At 42.4% G+C, this 16000-nt stretch overlaps 1 protein-coding gene across 2 annotated transcripts; it reads right to left on the bottom strand.

Moving 5' to 3' along the window:
- Nucleotides 1–4414: 4414 nt before the first annotated feature.
- On the bottom strand, nucleotides 4415–13694 carry TUBAL3 (tubulin alpha like 3). 2 transcript variants are annotated; one of them, XM_089906590.1, is made up of 3 exons: nucleotides 13439–13694; nucleotides 7344–7492; nucleotides 4415–5935 (listed from the first exon to the last, which is right to left on the bottom strand). In XM_089906590.1, the coding sequence occupies exons 1-3, from the start codon at nucleotides 13530–13532 to the stop codon at nucleotides 4991–4993; spliced, it is 1188 nt and encodes a 395-aa protein (XP_089762716.1). In that variant the 5' UTR covers nucleotides 13533–13694; the 3' UTR covers nucleotides 4415–4990. The 2 variants fall into 2 exon arrangements, 1 of the variants encoding a protein (XP_089762716.1); XR_016391933.1 differs by lacking the exon at nucleotides 4415–5935 and having other exon boundaries at nucleotides 7404–8075; nucleotides 13439–13542.
- Between the last annotated feature and the right edge of the window lie 2306 nt (nucleotides 13695–16000).

Here is a 16000-nt window from a genome sequence, read left to right as displayed (position 1 = left end):
CTTCTCCAAGGAGACAAGTGCATGGATAACAGGATCTCCAAATGTTCTACCCAACAAGAAACCCCGCAAACAAATACCAACAGCTGACAACGGTGCCTGCTGCATGGCAGTGGAATAATTTTGGAAGCTGTAACCAAATAATTAGGGAAAGCCGAGTGATACCCAGAATTCAATCAGATATTTTATGTAATTCCAAGAAATGGGAGGTACATGAGCTCAAACGTATGTAGTATTAAACTAAAAGACATTGATTATATATTAAGAGCCAGAGAAAGACAAAACCTAATCAAATGGTGTAGCTAGCTACCTTAGTAAGAACCACAGATGGAATCAGACTTGAAAACTAACCTTAGTTAGGTTAGTTAGTTAGACTCAAATCTAAGGGTGCGCTATGGGACACTTCGTTCTTTTTTAAATGTATTTTTATTGAGGTGTAATCAACATACACCGTCATATTAGTTTCAGGCATAGGACACAGCGATCCCACCTCGTCCTTTAATTATTGAAGTTTCTGTTATGGACTGTTGCCTAGGGTTCAGCACGTCCATGAGAGCTGCCAAGATCCTGTCACAGCCTAGTCAGCATCACTTAGAAGCCTCAGCAAGCTGGGAAGGCAAAAGACAAAAAAGTTATCTTGGGAAGGTAACCCCAAGCCTATGGGATGACATGGTGTTTTCTTAAGGGGCGAGCATCTTTAACCCCAGGAGATAGTCCTGTCTCCTTCCTCCCTAAATCATCATCCCCCAGCTTGAACCTCATGTCTTAGGATCGAATCAGCCTAACCACCCTGTTGGCACTGTTCTTTACCAGAACCTGGGTCAGCCTGCCTCAGTTCCTGATCATTTTAGCTCACCAACCTCTCTGACACCCCTCCTGCCCTGACGATTGGTGATTTTGACATGCATAAGATGACCTGCCCCACATCCCGGGTCTCAGGTCTACTTCCTGACCCCGTCCAACACCATCTCTCGGCCACGCGATCCCATGGCCACACCCCAGACTTCATCCTCACAGATCATACACAGTCGGACCGGCCCCTCCCATCTCTCCAGCTCGCTTTCTGTAGGACACCAACTCCAATGGTCTTTCAGCCCCACTGAGACCAGTAATCCGTTGATCCTGCTACCTTTTCACTGTCCCTCACCCTCTGCTCATAACATCTCTTCACTCTTTACCAGTTTAAACGCCGTGGTCAATCATTATCATTGTTTTTTGTAGACACCTGTCATTCTCTTGTTCCACTTTTGCTTTGCCTAATTCATTAAACCCTGAGAAATTCAAACACTCCACCATACCGCCCCTGTACCTTGAAGCTGAACACAGCTTAACACACACACACACACACACACACACACACACACACACACACACACACACTGATTGATCTCACTTTAAAATCCTGACAAGACGCCTCAAATGGGCTCTTAAAGCTGTTCAGCAATTAGGCCACATCTCTCTACACCATTCACATGCCTACTGTCCTAGACTCTCCCTCCTCTTCTTTCCTCAAACCTCTCATAGATCCTCCCTATCCAGTGGACTCATGCACTCTGCCCTCGTTTCTACGCTAGAAACCCACACGCCCAGCCGCGCCTGGTGGAGGGCCACACTGTGCTCTGCATCAGCTTCCCATCCCCTCTCGACTGCTTACAACATTGAGCCAACAACTGGCCCTTCTTCCTCCCACGTAGTCAGTGTCACCCCACCCGCTGCCTGGTTCACATTGGCACAGAAACCTACACGACAGCCTACAAGCCCTTGACCCCTTCTGGGCGGTGGCCATCCCTCTGCTCCCTTTGACAGAGCTCCCTTGGAAGTTCCCTCTACTTACCTCTCATTCTCGAAGTCAGATGTCCATCCCTACCCTTCCACTGAAACTGCTCACGAAGGTCAGCCAGAACCCCTACGTTGCTGAATTCAGTGGTCAAGCCTCCGCCCTCACGCCTCTTGATCTGTAAGAATCACTCGACCCAGTGAACCACCACCTGTCCCCCGCACACACTTTTTTTTCCAGTCTGGCTTTCAGGACATCATACTCTGTTTCCCTCGTTCCTCAATAGCCCCTCCTTCTGAGTCTCCTTTGCAGGTTCCGTTTGCCAGGTATGTTCTTCCTCCAGGCATCTGCATTCTCCCTGTGTCACTTCCTCCAACTCCTTGTCAAATGCCTCTTTCTCACTGAGGCCTTTAGTAACCACCCTATTTCAAATTGCAACCTCCTTTCCCCTTACCAGGCTCTATTATTTCCTTTGTGCACTATTGTACCCATCACCTTTAACATGCAATATAACTTACTTATTTAACATGTTTATTGTCTTTCACCCCACCTTCACTACCATATAAACCATGAGGGCAGGGGTTTTTGGGGGGGTGGGGCGGGAGGGCTTAATGTTTATCCCCGGTGGTCAGAATAATGAGGAACACATGACAGGCACTCAGTAAATAACTGGTGAATGAGTTAATTAAGTAAGGATTATTAAACTTCTTGTGACAAGGAATCTGTGCATAATTAGCATTTAAAGTGCAGTATGTATAATATTTAAGAGTATTTGGCCTAAAAGAATCATAGTCAGCCTTATAATTCCGATTTTAAATATGTAAATTGAGTAAATAATTTACACCTGTGATCTTAAAAATCTTACTAGTTTATAGACAGTCTGGAACATATAGGAACACTAATCACCATATTTATAGTTTACTTCGTTCAATTTTAAAAGAATTAGATTTTTTTTTAACTTTTTATTTTATACTGGAGTATAGTTGATTAACAATATTATGATAGTTTCAGGTGTACCGCAAAGTGATTCAGTTATACATATACATGTATCTAATCTTTTTCAAATTCTAAAAGAATTAGAGTACTTGGGAAAGTTTGTCAGACAATTAAAATTCTTAAAATAAAATAAATTTATAAATACAACCTAAAATATTTGAGGATTTATCTAAGATTGCAAAGGGCACCAAAAATTCAAACATATTCCTTTAAAAGTGATTATTTAACTTTGCTAAACTTAGAAATAATAAGATTTACAAGCTGAACTTAAAAATTTAAGAAATGTTTAGGATTATAATCTTAATTTTAGTAGTTTATTAGTTGTTAAAAACAAAAGGAAACTTCTAGATGTTCTTTTCTGAGTTTTCTAAATGTCTTTTCACACATGTGCGCACGCCCACACACACACACACACACACACATTCAAATGTAACACTAAAAAAAAGCTAACAGCAATTATTTAAGCATTTCACTAGCGCCCTCCAGTGTCCAAAGCGGGGAATAACACATGTACATAAAAACATTTTTTCTTAGTAAAAGCCTACTAAACGTTCAGACAACTATGTAGGATATTCACATGAAAAAATATATTTCATCAATGAGAATTTACTACAGTATTTTCAATATAGTGAGAAACCTCATAGTGTATCTCCACTCTCTCTATATTCCCAAGAGGCCACAGGCAACAGGTGACGTCTGATCTGGGTTTGAAGTCGGAATTCACCCCACGGTCACAGAAGGAAAGAAGAGAGAAAGTAGTGAGAAGGAGCAGAGGCAGAGGAGAGAGGAAGAAAAGAAAAACAACGTGCTGGGAAGGGGTGAGCCGTCTAGCTTGAACGGAATGCGTGCAAACACGGTGAAGAGTGTCTAAGCAATACTTCCACCAAACTGCAGTCATTAGCCTCCGTGGTGACAGCAGTGTGAGCTGAAAATAAGCAAAGTGGTACATTGTTGGAATGAAGCTCTTAAAGGCCACATCTCAGTGCAGTGATTTTGGTTCGTAAAAGCATCTACCAGGAAAGTGTTAAAGATGGAGCGGCAGTTCTCAGGTCCAGGTGGCACACGCAAAAAGAAGGTGGTAGCATTGCACTTTGATAAATCTCACACCAAGAACCACAACGTTAGGCCTCCAGCCAAGGCTTTAGAGCCTGTTACCTTCAGTTGTCCAGCCGGACCAAAAGCACTGACCGCGTGGAGACCAAGAGAGCGTAACTGGAGGGCCCAGGCTGAAAGGTCAGCCCTGTAGATGAATGAGGCACCTGAAACCTACCTACAATCAGCTCGAGAGCAACACCTCAGCCCAAGCGAGCACCTTTGCGGTGTCTTATCTTACTTCCAACTAGTAGACTAAACATCGTGGATCTTTAAAATCCAGCTAGTCGTTTTAATGCATTTATAGCTGTTTTGTCCATTTTAAATTATCACCTGTTTGAACATGAGTCAGTTTAATACCCAAAGTTAATTCCGTGAAGTGGTTTTTGAACTTAAATCCTCAGATGACCCTCCCTCCAATTCCCGGGGCTTCTCATTTAGCAAGTCCATAACGAAGCTCAAGAATCTGCAATTTTTCTCAACATCTTAAATGGCTCCCATGCAGGGTTCTGCTGGCCATGCTTCCAGAACACGTACTCAAGGACAGAGGAGCGGAAAGAAATCACTTTCACCTTCTGACCCGCAGGACACACAGATTCAAACTTCTGAAAAGCCCAAGAATATTCTTGTTGTTTGTTTATTTGTTTGTCTGTATAAAAAGCAAACTGAGACCTTAAGGCCTTGGAAGAAGGAAAAGACTCATATTGAAAATATTCATTATTTAATCAATGTACAAAATATATATATATGGGAAAATAACATTAATAATCATTACATGCTATTTTCCACCTCAGGAACAGGAAAGGAAGAGCATTCACTTTAGGGTTTCACAGTCACTTGGTTGAAAAAGCAAAGAATAAAACCAGGTTTCCATTCTGACAAAAAAAAAAAAAGATGAGCCCCAGAAATTCAAAGGACTCCAAATCTTAGAAGGTTCACAGGGTGCAGTGCTGAGTGACACTAACAGACAAGGAAATGTGGGCTCATTGTTAATATGGACCCATTTGATTGGAACTCGGGATCTCGCTTGACTTAATTTCCTTAATTTCCTCATCAAGGGAACTCTAGCCTTTAAGTGTAAAGCATGACACTTAAGCTTAGCATTCATTGTCACCAGTCAGATCTGCATCAGAAACTTCGCCCCACTTCCTCGTAATCCTTCTCCAAGACTGCCAAGTCTTCCCTGGCTTCTACAAACTCGCCTTCCTCCATGCCTTCCCTAATATACCAGTGCAGAAACGCCTTCTTGGCGTACATGAGGTCGAACTTGTGTCCCAGGCGGGCCCAGGCCTCCACGACCGCCGTGCTGTTGCTCAGCATACAGACAGCCCGCTGGACCTCGGCCAGGTCCCCTCCCGGCACTGCCCGGGGGGGATGACCATTGATGCCCACCTTGAATCCAGTTGGACACCAATCTACAAACTGGACAGAGTTCCTTGTCTTCATGGCTGCAATTGCCGTGTTCACATCCTTGGGGACCACATCCCCTCTGTAGAGCAGGCAGCAGGCCACGTACTTCCCCAGGCGAGAGTCACACTTGACCAGCTGGTTGGAGGACTCGAAGCAAGCAGCTGTGATGTCTGACACAGAGGGCTCCTCGTGGTGGGCGTTGTCCGCAGAGATGATGGGGGCGAAGCTGGTCATGAGGAAGTGTATTCTAGGGTAAGGTACGAGGTTGGTCTGGAATTCAATCAGGTCCACGTTCAGGGCCCCCTCAAACCGAAGGGAAGTGGTGATGGAAGATACTGCCTGACTCAGCAGTCTGTTGATGCTGGCATAAGACGGGTGTTCAACGTCAAGTTTGCGATGGCATATGTCATAGATGGCCTCGTTATCCACCAGGAAGGTACAGTCCGCATGTTCTATGGTGGGATGGGTGGTGAGGATGGTGTTGTAAGGCTCCACTATAGCCGTGGAGATCCGAGGGGCTGGGTAGACAGAGAACTCCAGTTTAGCCTTCGTGCTGTAGTCTATGGAGAGCTGCTCCATTAAGAGAGACGTAAATCCTGATCCAGTGCCTCCTCCAAAGCTTCGGAAAATCAAAAATCCCTGAAGACCACTGCACTGTTCCGCCTAGGGAAAGTAAAAGGGACGTAAGAATTCAGCCAAATAAACCCAGAAGCAGTGGTAACCGTGGGACACAACTAGTACCCCAAAACAAACAGAAACTTTCAGAAAGAACTGGTTTACCATCACTAACTCATCACAAACATATTTACTTTGAAACATACTTGAGAAGTTACTTCTGGAGTGGGGGAAGTGCTTCGAGTTTTACTGTAAGCAAAGCATAAATATTCAACTGTCTTTTGCTACCCCTGATGAATTTATCTGTATGTGATCTAAAGTAAGGTCTTTATCAATAACAAAGAAAATGACAAGCAAAATATTGAAGTAATATAATCCCCCCCCCCCAGTAGATGAAGTACCTTTCATTTTCACACCCAATCTACTGTGCTGGTGTAAAAGATACTGTATTCCCTAACGATTATGCCAAACATCAAAATTTTTACTAGACAAAGGATTCTCCAGACACAGGTCCTTAGGGAAGAATTAACTGTCAGTAAAGAGTAACTGATCTCCAGGTAGGATGTGCCTCCTGTTAACTTTACAGATCTTAGTAACTATTGGAAAATGACAAGTTTTAGAGTTCTTTGGAAGTCTCTGATAAAAAGATATGCCATGAGTCAGCAGAAGCAGGAGTAGATGGGGGCTAGTCACTAAAAAGAAGGAAACCCTGCTGTTTGTGACAACGTGGATGGACCTTGTGGGCAGTTAAGCAAAGTGAAATAAGTCAGACAGAGAAAGAAAAGTACTGCATCATCTCACTTATATGTGGAATCGAAAAAGCCAAACTCATAGAAACAGAGTAGAATAGTAGTTGTGAGGAGCTGGGGTCGGGGGGTGGGAGATGCTGCTCAAAGCGTATAAACTTCCAGTTATAAGATGATTAAGTTATTGGGATCTAATGTACAGCATGGTGACTGTAGTTAACAGCACTGTGTTGTAAACTTGAAAGCTGCTAAGAGAACAGATCTTAAATGTTGTCGTCTCCACACACACAAAAATGTAATTATGTGAGGGATGGATGTATTAACTAGCCTGATTGTGGTGATCATTTGGCAATATATTCCTGTGTCACATCACCATGATGTACACCTTAACTTTACACAATGTTATAGGTCAATTATACCTCAATAAAACGGGGGGAGATAAAATAAAATATTTCCTCATAAATATAAAAGGAAAAACAAAATAGTCGATGGGGGCTGTACAGTAAGTGCAAAGGCTTCTTTCCCCTGCCTAGTAAGGAAGGTAGTCAGTGCCCACATCAGGACCAGCCCAGCTTTGAGCATGCGCAGGAGGCTCCCAGGGGAGAGGTTGGGTGGTGATGGAGGCGTAGGTAGAAAGTGCTGCTTGGGCGGGTCCCGCAAGATCACAGGCACACAGGCACTGCCTGTGGAAGGAGAGAGGAGCAACTTGCCAGCTTTCGGAGCCTCTCCAGCACCAGATCAAGGATCTCTGGCCCCACAGAGTAGCGACCACGGGCATAGTTATTTGCAGCATCCTCCTTTCCGCTGACGAGCTGCTCCGGGTGGAAGAGTGAGCGGTACCTGCCTGCACGGATCTCATCTGCCAAGAGGAAAGGAGGTCAGTGCAGTCCACTCCATCCCAGCCCTAACTCTTGCACAGCCCTGTACCCTGACTCGCTTTCTCTCTTCTAATGTCCTATAAAGAAATGGATTTAAACTGCCCAACTGGCCCTTCTTAATCGAGGAAAAGGTATAATTATCCCCATATAAATTGAAAGCACATTTTTCCGTCATACACCCTTTATTAGTTTCTCAGGGCTACTGTAACAAAGTACAACAAACTTGGTGGCTTAAAACAAGGGAGATTTATTGCCTCATAGTTCAGGAGGCTGTAAGTTCAATGTCCAGATGTCGGCAGGGTTGGTTCCTTCTGGAGGCTCTGGTGGAGAAATGGCCGCATGCCTCTCTCCCAGCTTCTGGTGACTGCATACATTTCTTGGAGTTCTTGGCCGGCAGCTACATCACATCATCTCTGCTCCCATCACAATGCCCCCTTTTCCTGTCCGTGTGTTCTCTCTTCTCATAAGGTGTACTGAGGGGACCACCCTGCTCTTAGAAAATGAGTGTCTTTCCTCTTAGGCAGGAGCTTCTAGGTATCTGATGCCAAGTCCATTGGGGTACATCTGCATAAATACATGTCATCAAGCCAATTTTATCATTATTATTTATAATTGTTATATGGGCCATATATCATCCATATATCCAACCAGATCATTGGACATAGGGCCTCCCTAATCTGGTATGACCTCATCTTAACTATGTACATCTGCAAAGACCCCAGTTCCAAATAAACTCATATTCTAGGGTGCTAGGTGGGTGCAGAGTTTTGGGGGGACAACATTCAACCCACCACACATGCGTGGTACTTTTGCATTTTAAGATAAAGAGCCAGCTGTGTGCTGGAAAAGCATACCAATCTAAATGATTAGTTATATGCTTAAAAAGAGGCTTTCACAAGAAAAATGGAGCTGGAGGAATCAGGTTCCTGGGCTTCAGACTATACTACAAAGCTACAGTAATCAAGATGGTATGGTACTGGCACAAAAACAGAAATATAGATCAATGGAACAGGATAGAAAGCCCGAGGTAAACCCACACACATATGGTCACCTTATTTTTGATAAAGGAGGCAAGAATATACAATGGAGAAAAGACAGCCTCTTCAATAAGTGGTGCTGGGAAAACTGGACTGCTACATGTAAAAGAATGAAATTAGAACACTCCCTAACACCATACACAAAAATAAACTCAAAATGGATTAAAGACCTAAATGTAAGGTCATACACTATAAAACTCTTAGAGGAAAACAGGAAGAACACTCTACAACATAAATCACAGCAAGATCCTTTCTGACCCACCTCCTAGAGAAATGGAAATAAAAACAACAATAAACAAATGGGACCTAATGGAACTTGAAAGCTTTTGCACAGCAAAGGAAAACATAAACAAGATGAAAAGACAACCCTCAGAATGGGAGAAAATATTTACAAATGAAGAAACTGACAAAGGATTAATCTCCAAAATTTACAAGCAGCTCATGCAGCTCAATATCAAAAAACAAACAACCCAATCCAAAAATGGGCAGAAGACCTAAATAGACATTTCTCCAAAGAAGATATACAGATTGCCAACAAACACATGAAAGGATGCTCAACATCACTAATCATTAGAGAAATGCAAATCAAAACTACAATGAAGTATCACCTCACACCAGTCAGAATGGCCATCATCAAAAAATCTACAAACAATAAATGGTGGAGAGGGTGTGGAGAAAAGGGAACACTCTTGCACTGTTGGTGGGAATGTAAATTGATACAGCCACTATGGAGAACGGTATGGAGGTTCCTTAAAAAACTAAAATAGAACTACCATACGACCCAGCAATCCCACTGCTGGTCATATACCCTGAGGAAACCATAATTCAAAAAGAGTCATGTACCACAATGTTCATTGCAGCTCTATTTACAATAGCCAGGACATGGAAACAACCTAAGTGTGCATCGACAGATGAATAGATAAAGAAGATGTGGCACATATATACAACGGAATATTACTCAGCCATAAAAAGGAACAAAACTGAGTTATTTGTAGTGAGGTGGATGGACCTAGAGTCTGTCATACAGAGTGAAGTAAGTCAGTAAGAGAAAAACAAATACCATACACTAACACATATACATGGAATCTAAAAAAAACAAAACAAAAAACAGAAAAAAACCATGGTTCTGAAGAACCTAGGAGCAGGATAGGAATAAAGATGCAGATGTAGAGAATGGACTTGACATGGGGAGGGGGAAGTGTAAGCTGGGACAAAGTGAGAGAGTGGCATGGACACATATACACTACCAAATGTAAAATAGATAGCTAGTGAGAAGCAGACTCATAGTACAGGGAGATCAGCTCGGTGCTTTGTGACCACCTAGAGGGGTGGGATAGGGAGGGTAGGAGGGAGATGCAAGAGGGAGGAGATATGGGGATATATGTATAGCTGATTCACTTTTTTATAAAGCAGAAACTAACACACCGTTGTAAAGCAATTATACTCCAATAAAGATGTTAAAAAAAAAAAAGAGAGAAGCATGCAAACTCAAATGCCCACACCACTTGGTGCAGTTAACACAAATGCCTGAAGCAGGGAAATAGCGTGAAGATGTCAGTATTCCATACAACCAAGCATAACCCTTGCTGGTTTCATTCCCTTTTAAAACAAGAAAACATCAAGACACAGCATGCCCAAGGGCCGGATCACACTCACCTACCTTAGAATTATCCAAACAGCGTGATTCCTGAAGATCGACGCAGCAGCATTTGAGGGCTAGGGAGGTTCTGGGAATGTTGTCCTGGTTATAGCGGGTAGGATACGCATTGCATAGCAGTTCAGAGCATGTGCTCAAGAATCAATTTCCTGGGTGCATGGCTGGCCTTCCTCATTTAGCTATAGAGCAGTTACTTAGTGTCTCTAAGCCCCAGTTATATCCTCTCACAAATAAGGATGATAGCAAGACCTACCCCAGTGAGTTATCATGAGGATTAAAGACCACAGAGCATGATGCATGGCCCATATAACAATTATAAATAATAATGATAATGGCTTCATGTCATGCATTTATGCAGATGTACCTCAATGGCCTTGGCATCAGATACCTAGAAGCTCCTGCCTAAGAGGAAAAGCATTCATTTTCTAAGAGCAAGGTGGTCCCCTCAGTACACCTTGCTCTCCTGTGTATGACCATGTATATGACCACAATTTGGTACACCCCTAAATGTTTAAATTTAATAAAACTGAGTTGAAATTACTTTTAACTAACATATGCACACCAAAAAACAAACACCAAAGTTGGGATGTTTTAAAGATATATTTACAAACAAGTGGGCATATAATTCCAGGTAGACTACCTGCTTCTCACCTGAAGCTATAAGGCTGAGTTCAGTTTAAGTAGGGAATCTATGGAAGCCTGCTTCTTCAAGACAATGTCCAATTGAGTTCTTGAGGGTGGTTAGTTCCATAAATTCCTTCAGTAAAATCCACTTTCTGGGAGATCAGTGATATAGCACCACCATACACAAGTATACAAATTTCTGCCATGTTTCCACCCTGCTCAGAGACCATGTACCTGGCCCAGCATCCTTAACCAGCATCCACAGGGACTTTGGTGGTTTTTAAACATGATTATTATTTGATGGTTCCTTGGCTTCCTTACCTCCATTCCAGGTTAAGCCTTCTAGGACTCCCCTATATCAATGTCCTCCTCATTTTCAAGCTGAAACAACACTCACAGGTGTCTGGATGTGTCTTTGCTCATGGTTTCCATCTCTCTCACCTGTGAACTATTAAAATCCCCCTGCCCAGACTCAGAGGAACTATCACTTGGTCCATAAGGTCTTTTCTGATCATTTCCATAGAGGTAAAGCTCAGGCCTCACTTCCTTCAGATTCCTACGCACCACCTCCTCAGTAAAGCTTTCCTTGATGTTCCTTTTGAAAAACAGCCCCCTCAGCCCACACGCAATATTCCCTTCCCCTATGGCCCTGCTTTGTTTTTCCCCATGCTCCGATCGCCACCAGACACACTATTTGGCTTTTATAGGTCTGCACCCCACTAGAATGTAAGCTCCAGGAAGACTGATACTATATATCTCTCCAATGTCAAGATAGTGTCTGGCCATATGAGGCATTTTTATTTGTTGAATAAAACAAGGAAAATCAGTGCCTCCTCTCTAAACCCTGGAGCTTATGTTGTTTTGTTTGGACCAGCTCAAGATCCTCAAAATTGCCCTCCCTCCAGGCTGAGTTCTAGAGGATTGGGGAATTTCTTCTGGTCTTTGCCTGCCGACTGTCTCTCCTCCAGCTTGCTTAGCTTCTGATCCTGGGTCCTCCTATTTGCCTAGCTCTTTGGATTAGCACAGGTTAAAATATCTGCTACAATATTCATAATGCTGGGGTGTGGCCTCTCACATTGCTCCTTCAGCCACATTTACCAAGGTCCTCTGGGGACGTATTCTACCCTGCCCAGGATCATGGCACACCAGACTCCAGCTAAAGCTCACAGTTGCAAACTCCCATTTGCTTGAAACGAAAATTCAGATATTCTCTTAGGGCACTTATAACTCAAGTCAGAATATGACGTGATTGCCTCTCTCAGGTTCCATACTAGTCTTGCCTGTTCTTGAAGCCATCAGCAGCTCCTTATTTTTAATTCTTTCACAACATTTAGCAGAGTAATACTGAATCAATATAAATCTTGGCCTTGACATTTCTTAACTTCCACCTATTAATTTAAAAAACCTTTCTATCATTTCCCTCACGTTGACATCACCGTACTTTCTCCATCAGTTTGTTACTTGATTCAGACTTCGTTCTGATGAGGAAATGAACTCCAATCCAGATTGTATTTTCCAAAGAAGACTGTAATGATATTTCCTATCTCACTTGTGCTTCTAGAACCTCACTATTTCTGTATCAAGAGGTGAGGTCTATATCCCTTCCCAGGATGGATCTTTGTAACCGCTTCAACCCATGGAGGACAGCTGAAGTGACACAATGTGACTTCTGAGGCCAGGTTATAAAAATGCCATGGACTTCTGCCTTGTTCTCGTGCGATGCTTGTTCTTGGAACCCAGCTACCATGCCACAAGGATGCACGAGCAGCCCACAGAGACCCCACAGCCCTTGCTTAGCTCTCAGCCAACAGCCAGCACCAACTCGCCAGCCAAGCGAGTGAGCCAATTTCAAAGTGAATCTTCCGGCTCCCACTTGAGTCTACCTTCCTGACACCATATGGACCAGAGGAGCTGTCCTCTGAGCCCTGTCCAAACTGCAGATTCATGGAGAAAGTAATGTTTGTTGGTGTTTTAAACTGCTACGTTTGGAGGCGATTTATTACACAGCGGGAAATAATTGATACAGAGTACCAAACCCAAACCCACCCTCCTCTGTAGTTTTCTCTGAAGTCAGCAAGACCCTTTCTCTCCCCAGCATTTCGCCAGCTCCACTTCAAGTGTTTTTGCACGAGATACTACAACGTCTGCTGTTAATAATTGTAAGTAATCATTTTATAATCATTAATCATCATTTCCCCACAATTAGAAGAGTTATTTAGCTCCTTCCTTCTTCGGAATCATGTTCAACTAGTCTATTCTCTAAAAGCAGGTAATGCCAAATTTCAGATTCTTTGTCAGAAGCTTCTAGCAACTGGCTTTCAAACCCAGGAAAAGATTTAGTGTTCTGTTACAGTAGATTGTGTGGAGAAACTAACAAGGTTTTCGTTCTTTTCGTCACACAGAAAAAGAAGGCTAAGTTAGTCTTCCCTTTGGGTTTGTTTGTCATGCTGATCACCCTAAGTGTCCACTGAGAGATGCTCTAAATTTGGAAAAGGGCCATATGATCCTATTCAGATAGATTCATGTAATCTGATGATCCCACCCACTGATACTTGCTTGTTTGGGTTGTGGACCCGGTTAAGCACACTAGAACGTAAAATGTACATTACCTACAACAGTTGGCTCCAGGTCCATGAAGAGTGCTCTGGGCACGTGCTTCCCAGCTCTGGTCTCACAAAAGAAGGAATCAAAAGATGCACCCATAGGCTCCGTTCTGGCACGTGCCTGCGGATCCTGCCTGCCGTCGAGAACAACGCCATCTGGCTGGATTCCGTGTTCCAGCCAGTAGAGCTCCCAACAGGCATCCCCAATCTGGACGCCAGCTTGGCCAATGTGGACAGACAGGCACTCCCTCTGAAATGAGCCGTAGTATTTAAGTTACAGCTGTGCATCTTCCTAACATGATAATACGAGCTACATCACTCAGCAGTTCCGCTCAGGGCTGAGAGAAAGCAGGCTAGCGTATGCCAGCAAGAGAACTTTGTGATAAAGCTAATGAAAACTGTTTCATGGAAACCAAAAACCAAGGTACAGGTAAGCTTCAGGAACAATTAAACCAAGGACTCCAGTTCACACAACATAAATTAAGCATCTATTGTGTAATGGGCTAAGGATGAGTTAAGACATATCATATATGAATAAAATCAAGCTTTCTCACCCAGAAAAAAAATTAGTTATTGGAAAGGAATAAAACCAAAATCAATGTACAGCCTGATATATGTTAAAACCCACTGCAGTAAATCTCATATCTTGAGATTTTACATTTACTGTTCATATGTGCTCTAAATAAGGAAGGATGTTCTAAGCTTAAAAGTAGTGCAAAATTTACCAAGGAAACATGCTATAGATTTAATAACCCCAAAATGTAAAAACTCCATACTATAATAAACAAACAAAAATACTGATGTATATAAAAAAGGATTTATGTACAGCCCTTCATATATGAGCTATACATAAGGCAATTTTATATACATCAATTAAAAAATACTTGAGACATCTATTAGATAAATAGGAAAATGACATAAACAAATGAATTACAAAAGAAAGAAATGATCTAAAATGCAAAGATTTAGGCACAATGGCATTCACAGTATCATTATTTATAAGAGTAAAAACCAAGAACCAATCTACTTAGCCATTTACCTATTGTTGGGCATTTAAAGGAAAGTACATCGATACAATGGCATGCTATGCAAACCTTCAACAGTTACCAAAAAATTGTATGACATGGGAAATACTTATGTTAAAATGTTACGTGAAAGTGTATGTTATATAATTGTATATAAAGTATGATGTCAAATACATTTAAAAATAAGCTTACTCAGCCATAAAAAAGAATGAAGTAATGCCATTTGCAGCAACATGGATGGGCCTAGAGATTATCATACTAAGTGAAGTAAATCAGAGAAGGACAAATATCATATGATATCACTTATATGTGGAATCTAAAAAATGATACAAACGAACTTCTTTACAAAACAGAAACAGACCCACAGACATAAAAAACAAACTTATAGTTACCAAAGGGGAAGAGGGGAGAAATAAATATAAATACATATAACATAGATAAACAACGAGGTCCTACTGAATGACACAGGGAATTGTATTCAACATTCTGTAATAAACCATAATAGAAAAGAATATGAAAAAGAATATATATATGTATAACTGAATCACTTTGCTGTACACAAGAAACTAACTCAACTTTGTAAATCAACTATACATCAATAAAAATAAACAAATAAAATAAAATAAAAGTAAAAATAAGCACAGAAAAAAAGTCTTTAAAATGCATCAAAATATTAACTCTAGTTACATCTGGGTAGAATTTTTTTACCTGTTTAAACTTACCTATTTTCTTCACCCTCATTCGCCTCCCCTCTCCTCTCTCACTTTTTTTTCTTTTTTCTTTTTTTTTTTTTTTTTTTTGCGGTACGCAGGCCTCTCACTGTTGTGGCCTCTCCCGTTGCGGAGCACAGGCTCCGGACGCACAGACTCAGCGGCCATGGCTCACAGGCCCCGCCGCTCCGCGGCATGCGGGATCCTCCCGGACCGGGGCACGAACCCGCGTCCCCTGCATCGGCAGGCGGACTCTCAACCACTGCGCCACCAGGGAAGCCCTCCTCTCCCACTTTTAAATTACCATTCACTTTTATTTTTTTTTAAGGCAAACAACTTTTTTTTTGTAATTTAAATATCTACTCATCTAAGAGAGGGGAGAAAAAGTTAAATCCTAAAAATCTAAAGGGACAGCAATTGCTGGCTTTAATATCGTTGTGTTTTGATTGCCAATGGTCATGGAACAAGTCTGTGCAGAGGGTCTTACAGGGTGAGAAGTCTGTTTACTGCATCATCAGGACCCTTCAGGCTGTCTGCCTGATATGCTGATAGGCAACCCTGCCCTCCTCTGTCTGTCCGTGGCTGCACTTTCCCAAGGTCTGAGATTCAACCACAAAAAGACCACCGATTGGAGGAGGGGAGGGAGGTCTCTGTGGCCAGTCACAGCCCTGCCATCTGACCCAGACTCTGCTCACTCTGCTTGTGCTCAGCCATAAAAACCCTGTACTTTGTCTCCTTGAGTCACGGGCATAACACAGAGCTCTGTGCTTTATGAGGAATTCAAGTTCATTACCTGAGTAGAACTTCCCTTTGATTTCTTTTGTATGCAACCA

This window comes from Delphinapterus leucas, chromosome 2 (assembly GCF_059928025.1).
Source record: "Delphinapterus leucas isolate spDelLeu-1000000601 "Yukka" chromosome 2, BTC_Dleu_Yukka2, whole genome shotgun sequence".
Lineage (NCBI taxonomy): Eukaryota > Metazoa > Chordata > Mammalia > Artiodactyla > Monodontidae > Delphinapterus > Delphinapterus leucas.
Note: the sequence above shows the minus strand (reverse complement) of the source record. Positions and strands in the feature narration are given on the sequence as shown.